Source organism: Pseudonaja textilis, chromosome 3 (assembly GCF_049901715.1).
Source record: "Pseudonaja textilis isolate UNSWEBS1 chromosome 3, rPseTex1.2, whole genome shotgun sequence".
Classification (NCBI taxonomy): domain Eukaryota; kingdom Metazoa; phylum Chordata; class Lepidosauria; order Squamata; family Elapidae; genus Pseudonaja; species Pseudonaja textilis.
In genome coordinates, this window is record NC_141992.1 from 135578603 (window position 1) to 135605267 (window position 26665).

Here is a 26665-nt window from a genome sequence, read left to right on the forward strand (position 1 = left end):
GCACAAGTCGGCTATTTTAGCCAATGGATTGTTGTAGGTCAAGTGCAGATTGAAGTCTTCGCTCCTGTTTTTATTCACGAATTCTCTCATCGTTTTTCTTTCTAGAGAAAATCTGTTTATATATAAAAACTCCAGGGCGATGGCACCTTGCCCAGGCTGTGCTTAGCATTAGAAGGCACCTTCTGCTGTGAATCACTCAAAGAACAGAGTAATATAGTGGACAAGAATAACAGGTAAACACAGCGGCAAAAATAAGATCATGTAAATAGAGCGGTCTGAACAGGGTCCCCTTAAAACTACTTAGGATCTGGTTAGTACTGAATAAATAGGAGCCTGTAGTTAATAGCAGGGCATCCCATTTCTGCAGATGTGAAGTACTTTCGGCCTTCAGAAAGTGCTCTGCAGCTGTTGCCATCCTTCGTTTTTGGTTGTGGTGGCCGAGACTGGGCAAGATTTTGTAACATCTTGAATCCAGAGCCCCTATCCCTGATCTGAATGGCAAGACCATAATTTTACAGAATTGTTTCTTGTTCCTTTTACATGAAGTTGGATGCTGTTTCTCTCAGAGTAGGTAGACATCCCAAGGACACCTGGGTGGATGAATTCACATACTGGCTTGATCTCCTATAACATCAGAAATATATTCTCAGTCATTTGTCAGATTGTCAACCTTGAAATGTAAGAACTACCTACTCTAGATAGTATGGTTGGCCTATTGTTCATCAGTATCTGTCCCATTGTTCTAAAACTTAAGTTAGAATGACACAATAATAGAAGAGGCTTCCATTAGGTCATTGCTCTACCTTATTTACATAATTGTGTAGGGAGCACTTGCAATCTTTGTTTCTATAAAAATTCCCTAATATTTTTTTATTATTTCCATGTTTTTGTCCAGTAAGGAAAAAAAAACAAATTAAAATGTATTTTGTAGAAACGCTGTGCTAGTATTTCTGTAATTAAATAGCAGAAGCTATCCAGTATTTTCATATAGCATTTCACAGCTTATTACATTTTTCAAAACTTCTGTGTCTTTGACCAGATTTAAAAGTGGATTTTAATTTTAATGAGGTAGGCAGAAAAGAGATCATGGCCTGAATGTAATGCTTCCTGTGTGATAGGTGCCTTACAATGATTATCCCTGACATCACTTCTTTTAAACTCTGCTTCCTCAAATTATGTATGCCTTAATCAGCAGTAGAAATTTAGCATTCATATTTCATTCATCTATAAATACTTGGGAAAGTTGGACAATTCCTTATTTAAAAAAAAGAAAAGAAAGTGTCTGTATAAGCTGGTCACTCAGTAACTGTATGTGAAATATAACCTGTAAAATTGAAGTTCAGCTTGCTGCTGAAACAGCCGGTACTAGGCAGTGTTGAAAAGTAAAATATTTACACTGCAGTTCAGTCCTTTGACTTGCAAGTCAGCCTGGCTGGGAATTCTAGGAGTTGTAGAGACAACCCAGCTCGAAGGCCAGGCGGGGGAGATTGTTTTGACGTTTTAAAGAATGCACAAAGCAACGGTGGTTAATAATCCAAGGACACACAGCGAAGGTCCCAGCTGCCTAGCAAACCAGGGCTTTCCAGAAAAGCGACTTGCTGTTCAGAGCTGCTGGGATTCTTCGGGTGGGAGGATCTTAAACGGCAGCCAAGGAATTCCCCCTCCCCCCTCCCCGCCAGCTTTAAAGTTCGTAGTTTCACTTCTGCCCTTCCTCGTCGAGGTCTAAGAGGAAGCGAGGAAAGCCCCTCGGCCACCCCTTCCTTCGTCAAGCCCCGCCCCTTCTCTCCTAGGCAGACGGAGCAGGGGGCGGGGCCCGGGAGACCCGATGACGTCACCCGGCCCGCTTCCTGCAATAGAAAGTGAAGGAAGGTAAAGCAACCCCTCCTCCCCCTTCCTTTCCATTTATCTCCTCTTCCCCCCCAAAAAAAGCTCGGAGGTGTAGCCGGTCGCGCGCTCTACTATCTCTCCCCGCCCTCCCGGTCGCCCTTACTAGAATGGGGGAAGGGCACCAGGGAACGGGGGGAGAAAAGGGGAAGTGGTGGAGGCGGCCGCCCCAGCCCAGCCCCCCTCTTTAACCGTGTAGGGTGTCTCCGCCCATTGACACCTTCTTTGAAACCCCCCCCTTTTTTTTGCCTATGGACTCCTACTGCTCCCGAATCCTCCTGTACAAACTGCCTCCTTTGTGTATTAATTTCTCCAACTTCCTCCCCTAGACCTCCAAACTCCCGCTCTGCTTTCTTTCGAGTACCTCGTTGTGACATGCCCCACCAAGTCCCCGTTTGGCCACCCTCCCCATTCCCACCGTCCCTGCAGGCTGGGTGTTTCTCCCGTCCACCTGCTAACACCCCCCACCCCCACCGGTTTACCGCCGCACCCTCTCCTCTCCCTTCTCCCGGGCTTTGTATAGTGGCGGGAGGGGAGGGGAAGGGAAGATGGGCTTGAGGGGCGGCTAGTTCAGGCTTGGCTGCTAATCCTGGGTGTAAACGACGGAGGGAGGAAAAGGATGCAAGCCCCCGGGGGCCTCGGCGTTTGGTCTAGGGGCGGGAAAAGAGGGTTGTGGGTTTTGCAAGGGAGGGTGGAAGCCGGGGGAGACTGTTGACGTGTAGCCCGTGAAACATGTGGAATACGCGGAGCTGGGCAGGCGATACGGGGAAAGTAAATCGTTCGGAGCAAAGCGGCCTCGGAGGTCCTTGGGAGGGAGCGCGGGCTTGGAACAAGGTGCGAGTTCAATGAAAGATACGTAGGTGTGAAGTGACCAGAGGGTTCCTCTGCCAGGAGGGCTCCTCAGGGAAAATGACGCGACACCTGCCTCTTGGGAGGGAAGGCAGGAGAGGCTTACTGGAACGGGAGTTCCTAGGTATGAGCAAACACCTCACGAGGGAAGGTAGCCGCGGGGGAAAGAGCCCGCGGAGATGGTAGGCGGGCAGGGAGCTCCCAAGTTGGAGCAGATGCGGGAAGAGTTGGCGGTGGCTCTCGGCGTGGAGGGAGGGGCGCTGAACTTCCCGCCAGGATGAGGCAGGCGCGGTCCCCAAGGAGAAGGGGTGCGTAAGGGCCAAGAACCGCCGGAGGTGGGACGGCCGCGGGCATGCTTCTGCTGCAGCCCTCGAGGACCGAGGCGAAATGTTTCGCGAGGCTGAAGAACGAATGTGGGCATCTGGCACAGCAGAAGAGGCTTCGCTCAATGCCCAGCGGCCCCCCGGTTTTTACTCCGGGCCATTTTGGGGGGCTTTCGGCCCATCCTGGCTTGCCTGGACCGACTGTGCTAGAGAGAGTTGAACCGAGGAGGAGGAGGTGCTGAAGGGGTGGGGGGCGCTGCCGTGTTTATATGTCTGTGCGGAGCCTACGGAGGGGAGGCCTTCGTGAGGAAGAGGATTGTGGGGAGGGGTGTTTTTTTTTTTTAGCGCCGGGTCATGTTTGTGGAGGAGGCTGTCAAGTAAAGGAGGATCCCAGACGTTGCCGCCGTGCTGGGGTCGCCAAGCTTCCCGGGTGGCTGCCGCGGTGGTTGCTGCTCTTCACGCCGGCGCCGCCATCAGAAGCGGCGGCGGCAGCAGCGGGGGGAGAGAATCCAGGAAGGGTGGCGGAAGGAGAGACCTAAGCGCGTACACTCCCCCTCCTCCGGGTCTGCCAGCTTCCCCTTTTCGCCGCTTCTTTCAGCCCCACGGAGCCTCTGCGTCCTCAAAGCTGAGGGGAAAACACAGCCCCCTTTCCCCGCACCCCCCCGCCGCCCCAAGAAGTCTCCTTGAATCATGAAAGCTTCGGGGCAGGGAGAGTCGGGCTTGAGGCGCGAATGCAAGGGCCGGAGAGAAGCCTGCACGGCTCGCGTTGTAGGCTTTGCCTGGCGCGGTTTGGGTTGGCTTGCATTGGCGCGTTTGCTCCGGTTTTCTCCTGGCCTTTTGGGCTGCGTGCGTTTTTTTTGATTCGGCGGCGTCTGCAGCTTCAGCAAGGTAGGTTTGGGCGTCTGGGCTGTGGCTGTGGTAACCAGGCATCCCGGTGAGTTCTCCCTCCCTCGGGTCGGTCCTGGTTTGCACTCGTTCTCCTCCACCTCCTGGCATGTGTGCTGTGCTTTGTTCAGTTCTGCGTTGCACAGGGGTTTTCCCAAGCTCCTCCCTCTTTATTCATTCATGTTTTTCCCCTTTGCAACAGTACTTCTCACAGGGCTACCCGCCGTCACTGCGCCTCATTTCATTTCCATTTTTTTCTGTAATTCTGTTTTGTTAATTCGATGGGTATTTCTACCCCCCCTCCATTCTTTCCCTCAGTTACTCACATAAGAGATACTTGATGTTTTCCTGTTTGAAAGAATTGTCACCCAAGCGCCTTTTATATCCTTAACTATTCTAAAAAGAAAAGGGAAATCCTGCTGGTGGCCAACGGAAGTACTACTCTAAAAGAATAAATATTATGTAATGTGCTTTTTATATATTGAGTCTAAAAATTCTTGCTATTTGCTGTTAATAGCTGATTAGTCAGTACTCCAGCATCTGGGATGAATTGTGCGGGAAAGACTGATATTTTTAAATGCTGCATAAATTTGATAACCTTGATAGCCAATTAAAGAACTATCCATGTTTCACATTGTATTTTTCACATACTTGCTTACCTAGCAAAGCCCTGAAGGAGTAATAACATTTTTAAAAAACACAAGCGGTCTGAAACAAACGGAGAAATAAATTCTTCTCATATTGAGGTCAAAGAAAATAACCCCGTCCCAACAGTACTACAAATATTCATTTGTGAATCTCTCCCCTTTTCCTGCATTGTATGATTCCCAACAATTATTTCAGGGGAGCAAGATGGCTGTACATTAAATTCTCTCACAATTTAATCATTCTGTTGGGGTGATAACCCTGAATAAGATACACATTCTATTAAAAAAAACCAGAAACAATAATAAAAATAACAGTTGGTGTTTTTGCAGGATACATCACTTGTGTTTGATGGAAATCAATGAGTTGTTAAAACTTCTGTTTAAAGGCCTTTTGATTTCTGTCTGAAATCTGGGAAAACATTTGCAAAACAGATTGGAAAAAACTATTAGATTATTCATTATAATAAACATTTCTGCAGTGGAGTTTTAAACTATTTGGGAAGCCCTCTCCTTCATAAAGGATATCACAGTTCCTTAAAAATTGTAAGATTTAATAGATTCGATCTGACCCAGCAACTTTGTCACAAGCTTAGTATTAGAATCTATTATTCTGGTCACATATTTCGGTGACCTAACATGGTGTGACAAGGTAAAACAAAACTCTCCTCAGGCTGGCATGAAAGTGGATTGTCCCGTTGAGATACTTTCGTTAGAAGTAGGTTGAAACTTTAAAATAGTTCTGTTTTTAATATAATTGTGGATACAGTTGTAAAGTATTCTATATGATTGACTTCAGTAAATCATAATTTACTGTTTTTAAGTTGTGCTTTTTTCTTAAGGAGGTGATTGTAGAATAATTATGTGGAATGTAAATAATTAAAGAATGAGATAGTTAAACTTTTAGTTCTAAGTACATCATTTTTAAAGAGCGCTACACACTAATGGGATATTTGCTTCTAGACTATTTTCTATGCCATATTCTATAAAATGTACAAGCATGAAGAAGTAATTACCTAGCATGTAAAGGTTAGCCTGGTCTCATGTCCATATTGTTATAATGTAATCAGTTCATTAAATTGATATTGTATGTTTAGACCACTGCTTCTGACATTACTTAATCTAATCTTTTCCCCCACAGTATGTGGATTAATTGACCCCATTGGCATATTTATGGATCTTCTTTTGATCTATTCTCCATTTTTGCAAAACTGCGTATGATTGGATGAGAATGCCTCGAACAAAACAAATAAATCCTAGAAATTTGAGAGGTAAGAAAAAAACATTTATATAGGAATATTAATATTTCAATGAATTTTAAGTTAAGGGGTAATGTTAAAATGACCTTGCTTTCAAAAATTAGCATGATGGCAGTAATTTAAAAGAAATATGTTGTACTTAAAGTTAACATACGTTTCAATATTAATTTTCTATTTTGGACACATGCACTCTGGTCTGTTTATAAATCTTTTCATCTATTCATCCAATTTTAAAGTTAATATTAGAACATAAATTCATACATGCTGTGGTTTCTTATATGTACTGAATGCAACCTGACTTAAAGCTTTTTTGTGGCACCTATGACCTTTGAAATTGGTTTTGGTTGCTGTTTTCTTCAAAAACCATTCTAATTTCAAAAGCTTTGCGTAATTTACATGAATTACACCCACTTCTCATTTAGTGATTAAGTTACATTCAAGACTAGCTCTTGAAGTATGAGTGGTTGCTAAATGAACACAGAGAAACGTTGCAAAGACCTCTTGTTGCTGTCATGTCATTCAGATAAAGTTATAGTTTATATGTTATTCTCCAGTCTACATTGTTGTTAGGTGCACAAAATTTGGTCATGAAGATCTGTTTTCCAGATCTGTTGGGAAATGGTTTTTTTATTACCAGCATATTTATGAATAGTTGCTAACTAACTAACTAAGGAATGAATGGCAAACAATACATGCATGTGCATACACATACACATATAAACATACAACCAATATTTAAATCAGGATTTATGATTATTTTATGTCTTGGCTTGTCCAAATAAATACACTGTAGTTTCTGGGTCACAAATTCACAAGGTTTACTTTTTTCTGGTTTATTCCTCTATTTGTGAAAACAAATGAAAAAAAAAATACGAATGCATTGCTAAGTACTGTTCCTTCACCGCTTGTCACATAAACACATTTTGTTGGTAGGATTAGTAAGTAGATTAGTTGATTTAATTAAGACAAAAAGAGTTGAATGAAAACTATACATTTGGAAGGTGTCTTTCTATCTACTACTTTGCAGCTACTTTGCAACTACTCTGCAACTACTCTCTAGTTAATTCAGTAAGCAAGAGGCAATACTGTTGTACTGGTTTTTATTTCTCATTTATTAAAATATATTATTTTATTACATGCAGCTTTTTAATTGAGGTTTTTCTCCTGTCACTAAATATATTCCATCTGCAAAACAATGCACCCATAATACACTTAAAATACTAGTATAATGTCCTGTCTTGCAGTTAAATGCTTTGATAAAAAAGGTGATATATGTAAGTCATTTACGAATTTGAAAAATTGGTTCAAGTTGAAGAAGGTATTTTTTCCATGCATACTATTGATTTTTTCTCAGATTTTTCACTTACACTTTTGTAAAATATTGCAAAAACATTTTGGTGGTTCCTTCCAATATTTGTTAGCCCTCTGATTTTTGCAATTATCCTTTGATTTGGTGCTTCTTAGGATTAGGGGTACTTGCTGAGCTAAGGAAATCTAACTGTAGAAATTTACTTTCTTAAGTAATATATTTATTAACTAGTTGAAACTAGAAACTTGATTCAAACTTGAATCCTCATCCTTACCTTCCTTATCCTGTATGACTTCCACTGACTTCCACTGTATGTGTATTTGATAATGAAGCTTTTTGCTGACTATCATGGAGGACTTTGTCTTTCTGATCTTAGTTTAGAATCCATTTTCACTTTGGCATACTCTAATACAGGGGTCCTCAAACACCAGGCGGCGGCCCACAACTGGGCCACGGAAGCAGTGGGTAAGCGTGTGTGTTCTCAGCTCCATTTGTGTGAGCAGCGGGTAGGCATACCCGCCACTTGTACAAATGCAACTGCATGCGTGTTCACACGCCACTCACGCAGAACCATTCCTCTCTCTCGATCTTCAAAACCAGAACGGTTGGGGACCACTGTTCTAATACAATTATTTATGTTTAACAGCTATTAAGAATTGAGAGAAATGGTTAAATCTTTTGCCAAATAAAATTATACATAGATTTATGCCTTCTCTCATGTAGAGCTCATGATAGTTTACATAGCAACAATAACTCTGTAAATTAGTTTGGACTGATTCCCAAAGTCAGTAGTTTGTTTCCTGTAATCCTAGACTACTACAGGTAATCCTTGACTTACCACCATTCATTTAATGACCATTCACAGTTAGGGTGACACTGAAAAAAGTGACCTACAACTGGTCCTCACACTTACATTGTCATAGCATTTCCAATGTCACGTGATTAAAATTTGGGCCCATGGCAACCCGCATTTATTTACAAATGGTACTTACAGCATCCCTGGGTCATGTGATTGCCATTTGCAACTTCCCAGACAGCTTCCAAAAAGCAAAGTCAAAGGGGGAAGCCAGATTTGCTTAATAACCACATGATTCAGTTAACAACCCTAGTGATTTACTTAACAACTGTGGCAAAAAAAACTTTTTAAACTTGGGCAGAAGTCATTTGCACAGCAATGAAAATTCTGGTCCCAATTCTGGTTGTAAAGTGAGGACTATATTTCAAATAATGTCACACTTGTTGGCTCTGCAAATTTTCATAATTCAACAGCTCAGTTAATAAATATTGCACAGATATGTCAATAGAATGCATTCAAGACAACTGAAATAATCAGCCAAATCTCACTGGTAGACAAAAAAAGGAAGAAGAGCCATCTCAACAATATATTGGTGTGGTCTCTCTCCCTCTCTGCCTCTCCCTTTGCCTCTCTCTCTCCCTCTCCCTCTGTCTCTCTCTTGATTTGTTGGGGTACAAACACTATCTGTGTCAAAACAGTATGAAGGGTTAGGGTTAACCAGTTTTTATCTAACGCAGGGTTTCTTAAAGTTACCAACCCCTCTAAAAAGATGAATGAATTTCTTTCTGCCAGCTCTCAGGAATAAAAAAAAGGATTACATTCAGGTTAAGACTGAGCAAGAGATAAATGAGCCCACTTAAGATTATGAAATCTTAAGCTTTAATAAATGTTTTTATATTTTACTAATAATTGCTAACATGTAGACTTCTACAGATATTCCAAAGAATATGGATGTATTATTACATGCCATGCCTGCAAAGATGGTAGAGGAAACAAATATTTCCAACAGAAGCAAAACCCCACCATTGATGATATATGTCCATACATCAATAACATGAAATGAATTTTCCAAAAAGATATCAGCTGCTACATCTTGCAGAATTAGAATGTTGTCCATATTAATGCCATTAAAACCCTTATTCCATAAGGTACATAGTAATATAATCAAAGCAAGTCACAAAACTTCACGGATGTTAAGATAATGATAGATTTTAATGAATACAACATTAAAACATTTTGTAAAAGAAATAGATAAGTAATTATAAACATTTTCATTTCAAAAATTGTGTATAAACATCAAATCAAATGTTTTTTTGAGTTCACAGAATCCTCATGCCTCTGCCAAAAAAGGAACAGATTGGTGAGCATGCAAAAATTCAAAGTCCAGGCTTGACAGAAGAAAATTTAAAAAGAAAATAGCAAACCTCTTGTAAATTTTTCACAACATTCCTGGGAATTGCAAGTTACAGTTTGAGAATTATGCCCCTTGAATGAAATAAAACAGTGTTCTTTTGCATTAAATTTTGTGCCTAGATTAAATACTATAACTTGAGTGATGTCTCACTGTATGTCATAAGATTTTATAGGATTACATATTAACCATGACTTATCTGTTGACCACTGATACTTTAAATGGTCACCATTATTTGACCAAAAGGTTCATCAGTATTGCAAAGACAAAAAGAAGTATGCTTGAGATTTTACTTGCAAGAGTTTTAAAGATACGCTATCTGATGCTAGATATGCTATCTGACTCTGAAACAAAAAAGGCTTTTCTAGCAATTTGATTCCAGTATAAACATATTTCAGTTTTGGAATGAACATAATGCAGAACATCTTGATACAATCCCATCTGTGCTTCTAATGGATCAGAACTAGGCTGATTTACAAAATCTGGAGGAAAGCTTGCAGGAAAGAAATATTTTGTCCCATTAAGATCAATATTTTTATTTCAGAAATTCACATATGCATGGCTGTTTTCAATCTAAACTCGGGACCCAACATAATATGAGTAAAAGAAATGGTAGAAGGCTGTAGAATAGGCTCTCTGCCAGATGCTGGGTAAAACAGAAGTCAAAATCCCATGATCCCAAAAGTTCTATTCATATCACATTATGAGCTAGGGGTTGACTCAGGAACTATTTTATTCATCCTTACTGTGTAGTTGCTATTTTCCAGAGTTCCATAATTATGCACATTACTGAGAATGCAAGACTAGGATCTTTTAGGGTTTGGCATGCCAAAAATTCAGAACATGTTTACCTTAATTCTGCTGGTGTGTCACTCTCCCTTCTCCCAATCCACTCCCCCTGCCAAGGATAAAAGAGGCCTGTCTGGATCTCCTGTCTGGACTTCTGGAAGTTGCCTGAGATAGCCCTTCTCGCACAGGACCCCCAGAGTCTCTGAAAATTGCAAGAGAATGCTTGCATGATTTTTGGAGGCCCCAGGCCCCACATGTCAGCAAAAAATGGCATGATCTGTCACCTATGACATTTGTGTTATAGGTTCGCCATCACTGGGCTAGATAATGATGTTCTCATATATCTGGGAATAAAAATAATGATGTTTGAGAAGAACCTTTAAGTGAGCATCTCAACTCATGTTGCTAATGATGATGTTCCTGTATTAGATATGGACCTGGGGCTAGATATTTAAACTTCAATACTTCATGTGATTATTGAACAGCAAATTGAAGGCTATACTCAAAAGAATATCATGCTTTTCTTTAAATTTAGAGATTTCCTTTCCAAATACAAAAGAAGCATGAACAAATTAGTGATCTAGTTCTTGGAAAGGAGTATTAGTCTCAGCGGGTGGTGGTTTTGCAGCCAAGTAAAGTTCAGCCTGGTTAGAATTTGGGTGAGAGATCACTGGTGAAAATCAAGATTATAGCTCATAAGGAGTCTTATACAACTTTTTCCAAGTTGTTTTAAAGGCACAAGTTTTTTAAGCTCACAAAAGAGTATGCTATTTAATAAAATATATTACCCACAAAAAGTGCTGTCAGAATCCTGATCCCCCCCACCAACTATACAGTAGATTAACATAGTTCTTTTACAAAGTCTACTACAAGATTAAAGGTGAGATAAAAAAGAAATAGAAAAATAATAATGTCCTGTTATCATCCTAAAAATAGTAAATCAAAGATTTGAGCCCAGGAATGTCTTTAGAGCTCACCAAGGTTTTATATAAAATCCATTCCTGGGTACTTTTATTTTCTCAATTGGTAAAGTGAGAAAAGTTGTGCCGCCAATGGAGATTGAGTAATCCTTGCCAATATAATTCAAATTTTGCCCCAAATATACCAGTTTAGCCTGATCTATTTCCTACCCACCTCTTATCTATTTAACAGATGCTCTAGGTTGTACAAATTTAAGCCATAATAAATATGTGAATTTTCCAGATGGTGCAACACATTTATTGTACTTTAAAAAAACTTCTATGCCATGAGAGCTATATTAGAGCAGTTTCATGTGTCAATCTGTTGCTTATCCTCCTGTTATATTTATTTCTATAAGTAGATAGCCTAACTTGAAAAACCCTACATTTAAAATTTCTGTACTGCTCTTTATGCCATAATATTTAAATTACATCGGGGCGGCATATAATTTGGCTGAGAGACTTTTTTCATTTTCCAGTAGAAAAAATGCTGTTGAAATGATAGCATTAAACATTCAATATTTTAGCAATCATCCAAACTATGAAAACAATTAAAATGTATTCACAAAATTTTACAGCATTGTTTTGTCTTTTCATTTATTTATTTTATTCCTTCAATTTCTATGGCTTCTGACTTGCAGACAACTTTTGTTCATGTCTCATGAACTCAAGGCTTTGTTAGTAGTGAAGAAGAATGAGTAACACTTTCCTTGAAAATTGCAAAAGTGTTTTCTGAGAACAAATTTAAATTTCGAAGTAATGTAACTTGCTGACCAGTAAATTATAATGCTTGCAACACCAATTCCATCCCAAACCCACTTTAGAAAATTAGAGAAAACAAGAAAAAAACTGTAAGATCAGAAACTTGCCATGTCGACTTTACTAACATTTTCTTGGAGTATATCTGCAAACATAATCTTTAAAGGGGAAAAAGAGAAAGAAATAAAGACATCAAAGTTACAATTAATGAGAAATCTAGTGTAGTAAATTGATTAAATTGCATGTTTGAACATTATATAAGTAGGAATTGGTTGAAAACATGTAAGTAAGAACTGGTTGAAAGCATAAAAAGGAACATGGAAAATAACAGAAACTAAAGTTAAACATCTGCAACTGAGAAGATACACAAAATATTTTTAGAATAAAATGTTTCAAAATGTAAAAGCAGAATCGTATAATGTAAACTATGTTACTGCACCCAACAAGTGTTAATTGTGAGCAACTATAATAACAGTTTGTTCCTAAGAGGTGTGTTAACTACTCTCCTTAAGCTTCTACCTTTTTAGAGGTGATAAATATGAATTTTTATGAAATATTTAAGGGACAGCTTTGTTTTTAGAACTTTAGATTAGGTGGGACTTGGTATTGGGTGGGCCATTTTTCTTGGATATAAAAAAAGATTCATATTCTGGTTGGAAATGGATGCTAATAACCTCTAGTTTGATGAGAAGGTAGTCTATGTATTTCTCTTACATTCTCAGCTGTAAAATGAATTCTAGTTATTTCTGATTTATGGTGATTTTGATCTTTGCTTGAAAGTTCTCTAAAATTAGCTGTTCAATGGCCAAGAGATAAAAGTGTGTTTATCTCCCAGCATTTTAGTAATTCAAAATAGTTCTTGCCTCTAATTCAGTTAGGTTAGAAATGTAATTTTGAAGGTATTAGATTGTGTATATATTGCAAATTGGTGGTTAAATTGTGTTAAATTTGGCTTGTGAGAAGACAAGGCCAGCTGAACTTTATTTTAAATTGTGCTTGCAATTCTAATGGAATTTCCATGTTTTTTCCCTTATCAATTTTTTGGGTTATCCTTCTTTAAAAAAATCTATTTCTGACATTCCTTTCCTTTTTCTTCCTTATCTGTCTTCACTTAGCAACTTTGGGAGTCTCCCCATGCACTTTAAGAAACAGGCAGTTGAATATAGTCATGGACTTGTACCTGCTTGTTAATTTGAATCCTGTGCTTCTGGTAAACAATACTGCAAATGTGTCTCTTGAGTCAGTACCCTAATGAATCGGTCTTTCTCCCATAGGCTTTGGAAACGCAGCTTTGGCAACTGTAGCAAAAACAGTTTGAGGTGGGGTTGAGGATTCTACTTAACCAAAAGCTTTCAGCCTTTCTGAGAAATCTGATTGTATATTATTTCTTTTAGGTTCAGTGCTTAATTCTGTTCCATTATTAAAATAGGAATTCCCAGATTTCTTTTTAAAAATTGTTTAATAAACATTTTAAAATTTATATAATTTTGATCTGATTGTTTTTGGAAAGGAATGCTTTTGTTGGAAAACCCCAAAGGAAAACGGTTAAGTAAAGTCTAGGTGTTTTGGAAAAGATCAGCCAAAAACACTTCCTCCTAATTTTGGTCAATATCAGCGCTGAGTGACTTTTATGCTACTAGTGAACAATGGACTAATGTGCTTCCTTCTCGCACATTAGATGTTGATCACTATTAATTCACATGATTTCTACAGAAAAGAAGAGCAATTACTTTGCATAACAGAATAAAAGGCGCCTGCTTGTATAAAGCAAAAGACTTCCATAGAAACTTTCCCCCTTTCTCTAGTAGGTTACCATAGACCAATATTTATGAATACATTATGGATACTTTTATACAGTACCTTTCCTCTTTGTTTTTATTTGGACTTCTAGGGCTGCAAGTTGTATAACTGGCACTGCATCTCCAACACCAAATTGGGTAGTATTGATTTTTTCCAATCTTTTTTTAATTATTGGAAATAGAAGTATTGAAAATAAATCAAACTCTTTCATGTATTAGATATTTCACATTTTTTGCTTTTTTAAAGATAAAATTGCACCAATAAACATAATGTTGCTGCTGTATTTTATTATAAGGCAATCTCTGGGGACCAGGCCTGTGGATTTGACACTTCTGGCATAAACTAACTGTACAGTCGAGATTTAGACAATATGGTAAAGTACAGCCAGCTGAGTTCTGTAGTCTCTTCTATGGGGCAGCATCCCAGTCAAAAGATCATTTTCAGAACATAGGAAGACTCTTGCTTGGATGAGGACAATGGACCATGTCCTAGCGATTGATAGCTTCATCTCTATACATTTGTCCAGTCTCCTATTAGAATAGTTTAAGTTGGTGGCAGTAACAGATCTGTTGGCAATAAAAATTGTAGCTTAATTTCAGCATTCTGAGTGATGGAAAATACTTCTTTTTATCTGTATTTCCACATACATGGATTCATATTCTTGTTATTCCCAATTATTTTATTGCCTTTTCAATACTTTCTTTAGTTTTCTTCTACCTTTTAAGGTATTTGATGCTCACAACTATGTACACTGTTCTAAATGAAAACTCCATTGTAGATTTATATTGGCTTTTTAAGATTTCAACCATAGAATTTGCCTTTTGTTTTGCTTTTATAGTAGCAACACGGGATTGATATTTTCACTGTGTAAGGCTTCCTTCCTGATCAGTCACAGTTAGCTTGCAACTCATTAATATGTGTGTGAAAGCAGAGCTTTTAGAACCCAAATTCTGCAATTCATTACTTCATCCTTATTCTTATCAACAGACTCATGGCATTTTTAAAAATATGGGAAATTAATAAAACAAATGTGTTTATTATAGAAAAATACTTCTCATTCTTCTACAATTTTTATGTTTTGTCATGATCAAACTTTAGATTAAGTAGTATATAATTTTTTGTATCAACCTGATCCCTTTTTAAAACTTACGTTACACTGATTGTTTACTGGTCCTCAAGAACATATGGCTAATAATTGCCTTGTTTAAGTAGAAGAAAATAAGTCCAAGCCACAAGGTAGATCCTTCTCTTAAACATGATGCCAGTTCGATCCTATTCAATTTAATCATCTGGAAAAGATAAGAGAAACCCCAAAAAGTATTATAACCTTTACTTTTCTATAAGTCCTGCCTGTGTCTTCAAGACTAATAAATTGAAAATATTAATAGGACAATAAATTGCTATGGTTACAATGGTTTGGCCTATCTCAGCAATTTGGCTTCAGGGTGGGCTTACCTGTTTAATTTTTAATCTATCTGGTTTATACATAAAGTTGGAATCTATTGTAAAGATTTACCTACTTGCTTGAAGAATTTCAAACCTTTTTTTTCTCTATGACTGACTCTGGCCCCAGAGGAAAATAAATCAGGGATCGCATTTGATAATAAGTGGAGTATAATTAACCACTCTATGGTAATTCTCCATTTCTCCATTTGAATTGAAATTAAATATGCCATTATCTTCTAATTTTGGAATTTTAAGAGTTTTAGTAATTTTTTCAAAAATTGTAGTTGGATAATAATAAAATAATATGAAAGAAAGGTAAATCATTTTCTTTATACTATGAATACATCTTTTTTTGATCCAAAAATTTATCTACTGCTTATTAAAAATTATCTACATAGTTGTTTATTTTAAAACCCAGCAAAATTAATACAAGAAAAATTAACACTCTAATAAGACCAATCAGGTTTCAATAATAGCATAGTGGGATAAGTGGGGATAAGAAAGACTATATTGATTATTTATTTTGAGTGATTCACCTAACTTAGTAATTTCGGACACCAGAAATGCAGTAACAATGTGTTTTTTCCCCTCTGATGCTGAATCATTAAAGTATGCCAGTTAGACTCCTTAGATAGGGAAGAAGATCAATAGTAGATTTAGCATTATGTTTCCCAGTCAGTGTGTGGATGGATATACAAACTGATATAATAAATAAAACTGGCATATCAACTGAATGAGCAAAAACCTAGGCTGGGAAATTTTACTTGAAATTTTATTCCGGGTTTTCAGCTTGTACTCTTAGAGGGATCATAACTCACCCAGAATCGAAAGTAGAAAATCCCTAAAATTGCTTGTATTGAGTCTTAGCATTATCCTGGAGTCTTTCAGACTCTCAAAGACTCCAAACACCAAACCATGACCTCAGCCACATCTCCCATTTTACTCTGGATCGAGATACAGAGTTGGGTATCATCCACACATCTACTGGATATCATACCAAATGTCTATGAATGACCTCCCTGCTAATCACAGCCACAAGTGGTAATGGCCATTAAGTGAGATGTCCTTGTTTATGAACCCTATCCCCTGTTCTCCCTAATGCAGCCATTAAATGAATGCACAGGTTGTTAAGTGGAATAGGGGATGCCTTGAATTGGAGAGGCCCTTAGAGGCCTAATTCAGGTCCAGGCCTGCCTGGCCCGGGCTTCACCTCCTTGGCCCAAGATACCTTCTCTCCCCCACCATACCCTGCAGGTATTTTCTTCCCCCACCAAGTCCCTGCAGGCCTTAGGCCTGATTCCCACCTCACCAGGCCCCACATCTTCCTTCTTACCTTTTGAAGATCTCTGCTCTGCAGACTGTGTTAAGGCAGCAAAATGAAGCTGTTCGTCTGTGCAGTGGCCTTGCAGAAGTAGCTGCCATTTTGGTTCACTCATAAGGAATTATGGGCACGCTAAAAATATCAGCCACTTCCAAGAGGCAGCCATAGGGCCCAAGGATGCTTGGCTTGGTCTTCTGTAATATAAGGTCTGAGATTTTTAAAGGATAAGTATGTGATGGACATGTGGGGAGTAGGCCCAAGGATTCTGGGGTTCCGGTGGGGCAGGATGTGGGGGGCACTGCAGCACCCCCACAGTCAGTCATAAGTGCGAATGACTGGGACACTGCAGCAACCACAACTTCAAAATGGGTTAAATGACTGGTTGTATTTCGAGGATTTCCATCCACTGATAGGGACCTAAAAGTATAAAAGACGGTATCAAAGGCTATTAAGAGTTCCAATAAGATGTCACACTCTTTTTATCCCACTCCAGTCCCTGACCATCTATCTATTAATGTGACTCTTTCTGTCCTGTGTAGTCAACTGGATGAGAATTCAGATAACCCTCTTTTTCCATGATCATCTGTAATTGAGGGCTCACCATCTTTGTGATTTTCTTCAAGAGTGGGAAGCAAATTTGAATAACTATTATGTTACATATTACCAACCTTCCACAAAAATGGAACATTTACAATAGGGTGATCATGGACTTAAGGCAACTTTCTTGAAAAGGAGGCATATCGGTATCTCTTTAAAGGTAGTCCATACTTGTTCCATCTGCAGTGAGATCTTAACTGCTACCCAGATCCACATCACAACAGCTTAAACAAGCTAGGTGAGCAAGGAATAAATTTAACAGAATAGGCATCATAAAGTACCTTGCCCACTTGCTTGAAATTCACATTAGAAATCTCCTTGTTAACATGGTAATGACCCAGTGGTATCAACTTACAGGATTTTGACCATCCATTTAGCTTAGAGTAAATGTGAGCAATTTTATCATTGCTCAGTTAAAATATTCAGTTAAAAGGTCACAGCAGCATTTCATTGGAGCTTCCAGGCCAGCATTCCTTACAGATTTCTAGGACCCTTTAAAACACTATAGCTAGATTGCATTCCATGTATGCAACATGGATAGAAAAAAAAAAGGCTTGTTGCCCTTTTCACTGTGGCACATGACTGAATCTGAGCTTGAAATCTGTGTCTATATTTGTTCTTTGTCTTCACTAGTGGAATAATAACATAAACTTTATCCCTGGAAAAGAGGAGCCAAAGAAATGTTACTCTTAGTTTAAAGAGTTTCCTTATGCAAGAATTAATGTTGAAACAATTTGTTTCTACATTTCTTCTCAAAAGTTGAATTGGAAAAAAAAGTTTAGGAAAAATCAGGTAAAAATTAAATATCTAAACCGGAAGAGTCCTAATTATTTTTCTTACTTTTTGCATGCAAAACATAATTGAAGAAGAAAATTGATATGCTTAATTATTTTATACATATGCCAAATATTCTTTGAATCTGGAGAATTGTTTTGAAAAAGGACTGAATATGCTGGATCTACATTTAGATAGAAAACAGCATAGTTTTAAAAATATTTAATTTTTTAAAACTATTAAGGGGAGAAAGAAAAGTTGAAACCATGTTGGTTTCATATTGTTCTATAGTTGCTTGTATTAAAATATAACAAGCAAATTGTTTGAATAAAATTTTAATTCATGATATGTGTGTGGTTAATAGCTATAAATTTCCACAAAGTTCAAAAATCCTACTCTAGAAACAATAGTACAAAATACTCTTCAATGTAAAAGTTGATATAAAGTGAATGCTACTCCTTCATCAGTATTAATGTACCTGGCTGGTCAAACCATCTGTTCTTTGGCATGTAGTGCACAATAACATCTTTGCTTGCTATGTTTGGAAATAAATTCCAGTTTGTTCTGATTCCCACATATACTCAACAGATTACAACTATACCAAAGGCAAAGTATAAGGAAATGTTAAAATTTTGGACACTTTAATATAATTATTTGCTAAATGCTAGCCATTTCTATAACAAACTAATCAGCAAATCCCAAATTCAAGGTTTAATTTTTTTTCTGTCTGGAAGAAGTTTCCAGGTCGAAATGAAATAAGATACATTATTTTCTCTAATTTAAAAAGTTAATTTTGTCATCTCCGCTAACTCTATCACTGTTTCCATCCATTTTTCCACTGTGGATTGGTGCATCTTTCTATTTTTGTTCATAAAGGATTTTTGCTGCAGTCAGACTATATAATAACAAAGCTCTAACTTTGTATACAAATTATATCTACATTTAATTTTCTCTAATAGTGAAATATCTTCTTTCGCTTTGATGAAGTATTCACTCCATTTTATTCCGTATTATATATTCATTCTCCATCTTTAAATAGTGTATCAAAGTCCTGTGCAGTTGTTCCCTCAGTTTCCTCCTGTTTTTCTATATCTGATGTTTGAGGTTGGTCCAGGTCAAGTTGATTGTCAGAATCCATCATTTCTTGGCATTTGTTCCATAGTTAGATTACAAATCTAACCTTTGCTTTTTTTCTATAAAGTTAAATCTGAACCTTTGTTCATGATAGGTAAAAATCATTCGAGTTTATCCCAACAAAAATGTATCTTTCTCTTCTTTAAAATATTTGTTAGGAAGGCATAATTTTTTCTTTTTCTCGAAATTCTAACAGGAATTTCCTTCAAGATAATTATATCTGCATTGTCAATCTTCAGTTTGGATTTGAAGTGGCAACCCAAAGCTTGTTCTCTTGTTCTTCTCCTTACAAAATGGATTTTAATCCCTCGGAATTTTCCTGTTTGCGGCACAGTGGGAGTTTATTCTATATACTGTGTCTATTTCTGATTCGATTTTTCTCTCTCTTGCCTATTAATTGGGCCAAAGATGGAATAATCTTTTTTTCTTATGTCTTCCTTAGCTTTCTCAGGGACAGCTCAAAACTGTAACTTTAGTTCTTTGTCTCATAATTTCAACAGGACCATGTTGGCTAGGTTACGCTTGTACATCTACACTCCCAAGAAATCCACTCTATTTTTCATTTGTTAAATGTCCCGGGAAAGTTGATGAATTTCTTTATAAAGTTCCTTTGAGAGTTTGTCAATCTTTGTTGACAAAGTCTTTGTTTCCATTGTCTGAGTTGCTTGAAGAGTTTTATTTGAATATTTTTCCAAAATATTTCTTGTTCCCTCAATCACTCATTTCTTGTTTCAGTCTAATTGTCATGTTATGAATTCACAAATTGTCAAATATTTTATAAGCTTTATTCTGATAAATCAATAGTTTATAGGCAATATTCTACTCTTTGATTCTCTCTTGTTATATTCAAACATAGCCAGGAATTATAGATGTCAGGTGCACAAAATTAGGTTGTGCAGTGTAGATTTATTCAAGCCTGCACAAACTGATCAATTAAAGTTCAATACTAAATTAGCATTAGATAAGAGTTAACATAATTCAGGAGGGGTTGAACTTAAAGCCCTTGTGGGAATACAGAGACTCTTAAGTTGATGACATGTTTAACTTTGCTCTGCCCCCACCCCAAGTTCCGTCTGTCTTCTACAAAATCTGGCCACATACGAATGTAATTGGAGCTTTTTTTTCCTCACACAACACAGTTCTTAAAATCAGCACTTAAAAGAGCTCTTTAGTGGATCAAGCAGGCTTATTAAAGGGAAAAATAAAGTTCCCCCCAAACTTTAAATCTCTATGTTTCAAAGGTAGATTTAGAAAATAGTTCAGAAAACAGCTTCTTTATTTTTGCTCAACTCCAGCACTCCCGTTCCTCGCCTTTTTCAATCTTGAGTCCCCTGTAATGACACAGTTTATCAAAAAGAAAAAGCAGCCCTGCAGCCAAAAAACTCTTTAAAACAGTAGGGTAAATATGCAAAATTATATGCTTAAGAAGTGGAAGGCTCATTTAAGTATCTACTTTAAAAGTATTTAAAAATGGCTGGGTTTTCCACAGGGTGAACTTGCTTGTTGCCCAGCTTTCCAGCTAAGTTCAGTTCCAGAGCCTTTTCTTCAAGCCACAGCTGTCCAGAGGATCAAAATGTTTGATTCTGAAGAATTTTTCTTTCTGACAAAAGTTTCTTCAAACTTAGGAAACCTACTAAGCCTAGCCAGCGCAACTGTGAGTTGATCACTGAAAAGATTCAACACTGTTCATGTTTATGTTAAAAAGATCCAGTGAGGAACTTAAGTGACCTGTGCTTTGAAGAGCTTAAATGTTATACACAATATCTTGAGGCAGTAGGTTTTTAATGTGGGAATTTCATGTACAAAACATAGATGAATTTTATGGTGCCACAAGACTGCATAACTATCACAGCAAGTAAATGCCTCTATCATGAAAATATTTATTGGAAGCAAACTTTACTTGGAATAACGAGGTATGAATTAACCACCAAGATAATCTGTTAGGCATGGTGTCCTAGGCAAAGTATCATCTTGTTACTCTTGTTTCCTTTTTTGAGACCTAAATCCCTTTAAAAAGTTGTATTTTTACATTTGCTTGTTTGGTGGTCTTTACTGTAGGATATAGTTTATCAGATGCATTTCTGTCTATTATTCTTCAAAACCCTGCTATGCTCTTTCTAATAATAGTAACCCTTAGGTTTCCAGTAAACACAGTTCCTACTCTTCAATAAGATTTGTGGAATTACAGGTAGTCCTCAACTTACAATCATTTCTTTAGTGACCTTTCAAAGTTACCAAGTCACTGAAAAAAGGGACTTGTGAATGTTTTTTACATGACTGTTGCAAGCATTCCCATAGTCACATGATCAAAATTTGGAAACTTGGCAACTGGTTCATATTTATGACCATTGTTATGTCCCAAGGTGCAAAAGGTGACCACCTTTTGTAATCATCAAGCAATGTCAATGCGGAAGCCAGATTCTCTTAATAACCATGTTACTATCTTAACAACTACAGTGATTCACATAACTGTGGCAATAAAAGTCATAAAGTGGGACACAACTCGTTAAGCTATTAAAAACAGAAATTTTGGGCTCAATTGTGATTGCAAGTCGAGGACTACCTGTGGATAAACTGGGGCCCTAAACTATAATGTAGATTATAAGCTATTTTTCTGAAATAATAGCATTTCTAAGTAGTCATTTATACAGTAAAAAACTGTCACTACAATAAAAATTCAAAATTATGTAAAATGCTCTGCTAACATTACACATATTTTAATACAATTTTTATATTCAGCTTCCAAAAGCTAATATAGTGTAGTGATATTGGTAAAAGGTGGATTTTAGGACTCAAGGGCTCAGTCACATTCTTTCAGTCCAAACTATTTCATAGGATCATTGTAGAAGAATAAATGAATAATACATGTCTCTTGAGTGGTCAGAATATAAGTAATAATGTGCTTAATGAACTTAGAGCCTCCAAGTTTAATGTTTTACTCCCATCCAACTGGATATAGGGATGTTGATAATCAACAACCAAACTCTTTGCATTATATATTTGTATATATTTTTATACTTTTTTCATTTTTCAAAAAATGTCATTGTGGAAAATAATATATATTGCAATGTATGCTTAAATCGTCAAAAGTTTATTTTAAAATGATTGGTGTCTTATTTTTACACATACAGTAATTGATTCCATTCCTATTGATGAAGAAAAAACAGATGTTTGTCAGTTATTGTTTCCTTTTTCTCACTTGATAGCAGCAAGCAGATAATAGAATAACTGGGTTGGCACATCACATTATTCACCAATTACATTTTCATGGGTGTAACTTACTGAATTAAATCATAGTTTAGCTTGTTGTGAAAAAACAACTCACATAGGTAGAAATATATTTTTATGATCTAATTGTATAATTGATTTCAGTATTACAGCAATTCTATATCCAGTTTTCCACTTGTGCTGTCAAAATGACTTATTGCAGATGTTTGTGATAACTTTGGATATACTATTTTAGTATAGGGCAATAAAAATGGAAAAGAATTTCAATAAGTATCCAGGTTCTTAACCTGGAAAACATGCACAATAGAACAGCAGTGAAGAAAGGCAGAGCATTTATGGGGTGGGAGGGCAATTGATGAACTATGAGCCATGATGTTGTGATATAAATCTTGTCATGACATAAATCTTGTGACTTTTGGCATCTGATGCTGGGACAAAAGTGTGAAATATGGGTTCAATGCATATTGTATCATTTTTCTTTGGTCATTGTGCTTCAATTTGGAAGCCTATGGGTTTGGTCATAAAATATTATGCTGAAATAAGTAGGGTATATAGACCAATATAACCAAGGATGATGATAGTGATATAAAGAAAGTAAACTGGGTGGTGGCAGGAATCAGTTACCACCATCTTTTATGGAGGATCTTTTGCTTGACAGTGTTACTGAGGAAAACAGATGGTCCCTAATATCCCAAGCGCAAAGCTTGCAATTCTGTTATTTTTCTTTTATGATGAGATTTTGTAGTTCAAAGAACCATCTTCCGTATTTAGATGTTATTTCTATACAAATACCTTTGTATCTCGTTCTGTGCAGAGACAGTTTATCCATGCCCCTGGTAGCTTCTAAATTGGATTATTGAGTGGCCATTGTTGCTTCTTCTAGACCAGGGGTGTCAAACTCAAGGCCCACAGGCCGGATCTGGGCCATGGGATGCTTAGATCTGGCCTGCCGGGCCATCCTGGAAATAGCAAAGGACTGGCTCACGGTGCCTCTGCCAGCAAAAATGGAGCTCAGGAGGGCCGCTCCCAAGCTCCGTTTTCACTGGCAGAGGGTTGAAGGAGGTTGTCCCACCAAAAATGGAGCTTGATCAGGAGCCCATTTTTGCTGGCAGAGCACTCAGGCCACCACAAGTACACCTGATATGAGTGACATCAAGCTGGCCATGCCCCCCCTCCCCGAGGTAAAAAAACAACAACCCTGATGTGACCCTCAGTGAAATGGAGTTTGGCACCCCTATTCTAGACCAATGTTTCTTAACTTGATTGAACATCTTAATTTGAATGTCCTGATGGTTTTGAAGCTTGAATTGTAGAATTCTGAACATAAACTGAGTCATTAAATCATATAACCTCTGTAAATGTTTCTGATTGTGGGGTTTTCTGAATGGTATGGATTCATCATGCATAGTTGCCTTTCCCTTGCTGCAGTTGTTCAGTGCGGTGGAAGTTCTTCTGGGCATTCATATGATCAATAGATACACATTAATGGAGGTATTAAAGCATTTTGGAGTAGTACAAGCTCTGTAAATAATGTTGTTAAATAAGAGTGGCATCTCTTATTTAACAACATTATTTACAGAGCTTGTACTACTCCAAAATGCTTTAATACCTCCATTAATGTGTATCTGTCCAGGAAAGTAGACAAGAGAGTGCCATGATTAATTTGCCCCAGTGAGTTCAGTAGGTTTATGGTAAGCATGATTAATTCTCAAAATGTGTGTGAGGACTTTCCAGACCTTGGAAGCTTATTAAAGGCTTATTTATGTCTGCCCAATAATCATTTTAAAACTTATGTTACAATTCGGTTTCCATGCCTGCTTAATGAAAAAAAAGTGGTCCTGAAAAACAATTCATGTGTGTAATTCTATCTCTGATGTAGACTGCACTATTTTAATAAATTGTAACAATTTGGGCTGAGTTATAAGACAACATATAAATAGAGATACGCATTGGTTGTGTGCCTTCCATTACTAAAGTCTCTTCTTCCTCCCTCCATAAGCATTTATTTCTTCAACCACAAGAGGCATTCCAAGACTTTGCTTAGGGGCTTTGTTTCCCTAAGGAAGAAACCCTTCTCTATAGCTTGCCCTGAATAGTCTTTCCAAGTACCAGTGTATTTGCGAGACAGATGGACACAGAGAGAAATACATGGCCCCTGGCCCTTCCGTGGAAGAAGGTTGCTGAACCCTGGGTTAATCTTGATGCTGAAGCTGATCTAATATTTTAGGCTCTTGCCCCAGTTAAGGAGAAACTTTAACCAGTGGAACAGCTTGCCCTCAGAAATCATGGGTGTTTCATCACTGGAGGATTTTAAGAAAAAAACTGGACAGCCACTTGTTTGAAATAGTATAGGGCAGGGGTCTCCAACCTTGGCAACTTTAAGACTTGTGGACTTCAACTCCCAGAGTTCCTCAGCCAGCTGGCTGGGGAACTCTGGGAGTTGAAGTCCACAAGTCTTAAAGTTGCAAGGTTGGAGACCCTGGTATAGGGTCTCCTGCCAAAAGCTGGCTGGGGAATTCTGGGAGTTGAAGTCCCCAGGCTTAAAGTTGCAAGGTTGGAGACCCTGGTATAGGGTCTCCTGCCAAAAGCTGGCTGGGGAATTCTGGGAGTTGAGGTCCCCCAGGCTTAAACTTGCAAGGTTGGAGACCCTGGTATAGGGTCTCCTGCCAAAAGCTGGCTGGGGAATTCTGGGAGTTGAGGTCCCCCAGGCTTAAAGTTGCCAAGGTTGGAGACCCCTGGTATAGGGTCTCCTACCAAAAGCTCTCTGGGGAACTCTGGGAGTTGAGGTCCCCAGGCTTAAACTTGCCAAGGTTGGAGAGCCCTGGTATAGGGTCTCCTGCCAAAAGCTGGCTGGGGAATTCTGGGAGTTGAGGTCCCCCAGGCTTAAAGTTGCCAAGGTTGGAGACCCCTGGTATAGGGTCTCTTGCCAAAAGCTGGCTGGGGAACTCTGGGAGTTGAAGTCCACAAGTCTTAAAGTTGCCAAGGTTGGAGACCCCTGGTATAGGGTCTCCTGCCAAAAGCTCTCTGGGGAACTCTGGGAGTTGAGGTCCCCCAGGCTTAAACTTGCCAAGGTTGGAGACCCTGGTATAGGGTCTCCTGCCAAAAGCTGGCTGGGGAATTCTGGGAGTTGAGGTCCCCCAGGCTTAAAGTTGCCAAGGTTGGAGACCCCTGGTATAGGGTCTCTTGCCAAAAGCTGGCTGGGGAACTCTGGGAGTTGAAGTCCACAAGTCTTAAAGTTGCCAAGGTTGGAGACCCCTGGTATAGGGTCTCCTGCCAAAAGCTCTCTGGGGAACTCTGGGAGTTGAGGTCCCCCAGGCTTAAACTTGCCAAGGTTGGAGACCCCTGGTATAGGGTCTCCTGCCAAAAGCTGGCTGGGGAATTCTGGGAGTTGAAGTCCACAAGTCTTAAAGTTGCCAAGGTTGGAGACCCCTGGTATAGGGTTTCCTGCCAGAGCAGGGGTTTGGATTAGAAAACTTCCAAGGTCCCTTCCAGCTTCTCTCCTCTCCTCTCCTGACACATACCATTCTATTATTATTTTCTTAAAGGAATTTTTTAAAATAAACCTCTGACTCTAATTTCACTTTACTAAAACATCCCACAAGTCTGTAAAAGCAACCCAGTGACATATCCTTTGTTGTTCCAAGAAAACAAAGGAAGCTTTTAGTCTAAAAAACTTTTCAAAGATAGGATATTGTTGTATTCTTGGGCTCAGGATTTTACACTGAAGGATGACAAATACAATGCTTCAAACCCTGGTCATCAAGGAGGGGAAGGCAAAGCCTTTCTGGAAGAGTTTGAGAAGAAGGTTCCTCTCAAGCGCTGGAAAGTACTTTAGAAAGTCCTAATTTGCAATGCCTCCTCCCCTTTCCAGCTGCCCCAATGCAGATCAACATGCACAGGCTTTTCTAACACAAAACAAATCAAATCAGATTGATTGCTGTTTCTTTAAGACAACAATTAAACGAGGAGGAGTAAGAGTGATGTTTTGACTGCTGGCATTTGTGGCCTCTTTCTTGGCAATGTTTCATATTCCCTTTGCTTGCATAAGAGGTGGACTGCCTTTACTGTAGCTACTGTTGCCATGGAGAGATAGCGGGGGAGGATTCCTAGGATCCCTAAGCCTGCAAGAGATTACATCTTAGAATTGCGCTTTGAATATAGCATGATGTGGCAGGGCAATTCAGGTGTATTGTGGCATTATAATGGGGGATGACCTGTCAGCTCTCGGGTAATGTGACTATTAAAAAGCTGCCTAATTATTCTAGACTACGAGAAAAGGTATAAAGCAGTGGGTAGGAATTAATTGGAAGGAAGGATCTAGGAACAGGAATTATTTTGTGGTGTTTTAAACAATGTTGCATTTCCTTTTATTATTTGTATAAAGGGGAAGTTTACAGTGTTAAGACAGCTATAAATAGGAAGAATTCCTGGGTGATATTGTATGAAGGCTCTGTTGCAGTTTATATCATCATGTGGAACAAACTTTAAGTACCCAGAT

At 38.3% G+C, this 26665-nt stretch overlaps 1 protein-coding gene across 8 annotated transcripts in view; it reads left to right on the forward strand.

Moving 5' to 3' along the window:
• HIVEP1 (HIVEP zinc finger 1) overlaps positions 1-26665 on the forward strand; it is a 71664-nt gene that overhangs the window by 811 nt on the left and 44188 nt on the right. For 2 of the 8 annotated variants that reach the window (XM_087930856.1, XM_087930861.1), the window contains exons 1-3: positions 1776-1869; positions 5727-5856; positions 7568-7618. In XM_087930856.1, coding sequence (XP_087786982.1) covers positions 5811-5856; positions 7568-7618 — 97 coding nt within the window. In that variant the 5' untranslated portion in view covers positions 1776-1869; positions 5727-5810. Of the gene's footprint in view, positions 1-105; positions 234-1775; positions 1870-2795; positions 2858-3637; positions 3945-5726; positions 5857-7567; positions 7619-26333; positions 26396-26665 lie in introns of those variants that run through there. The other 6 variants (XM_087930860.1, XM_087930859.1, XM_087930863.1 and 3 more) reach the window with 6 other exon arrangements.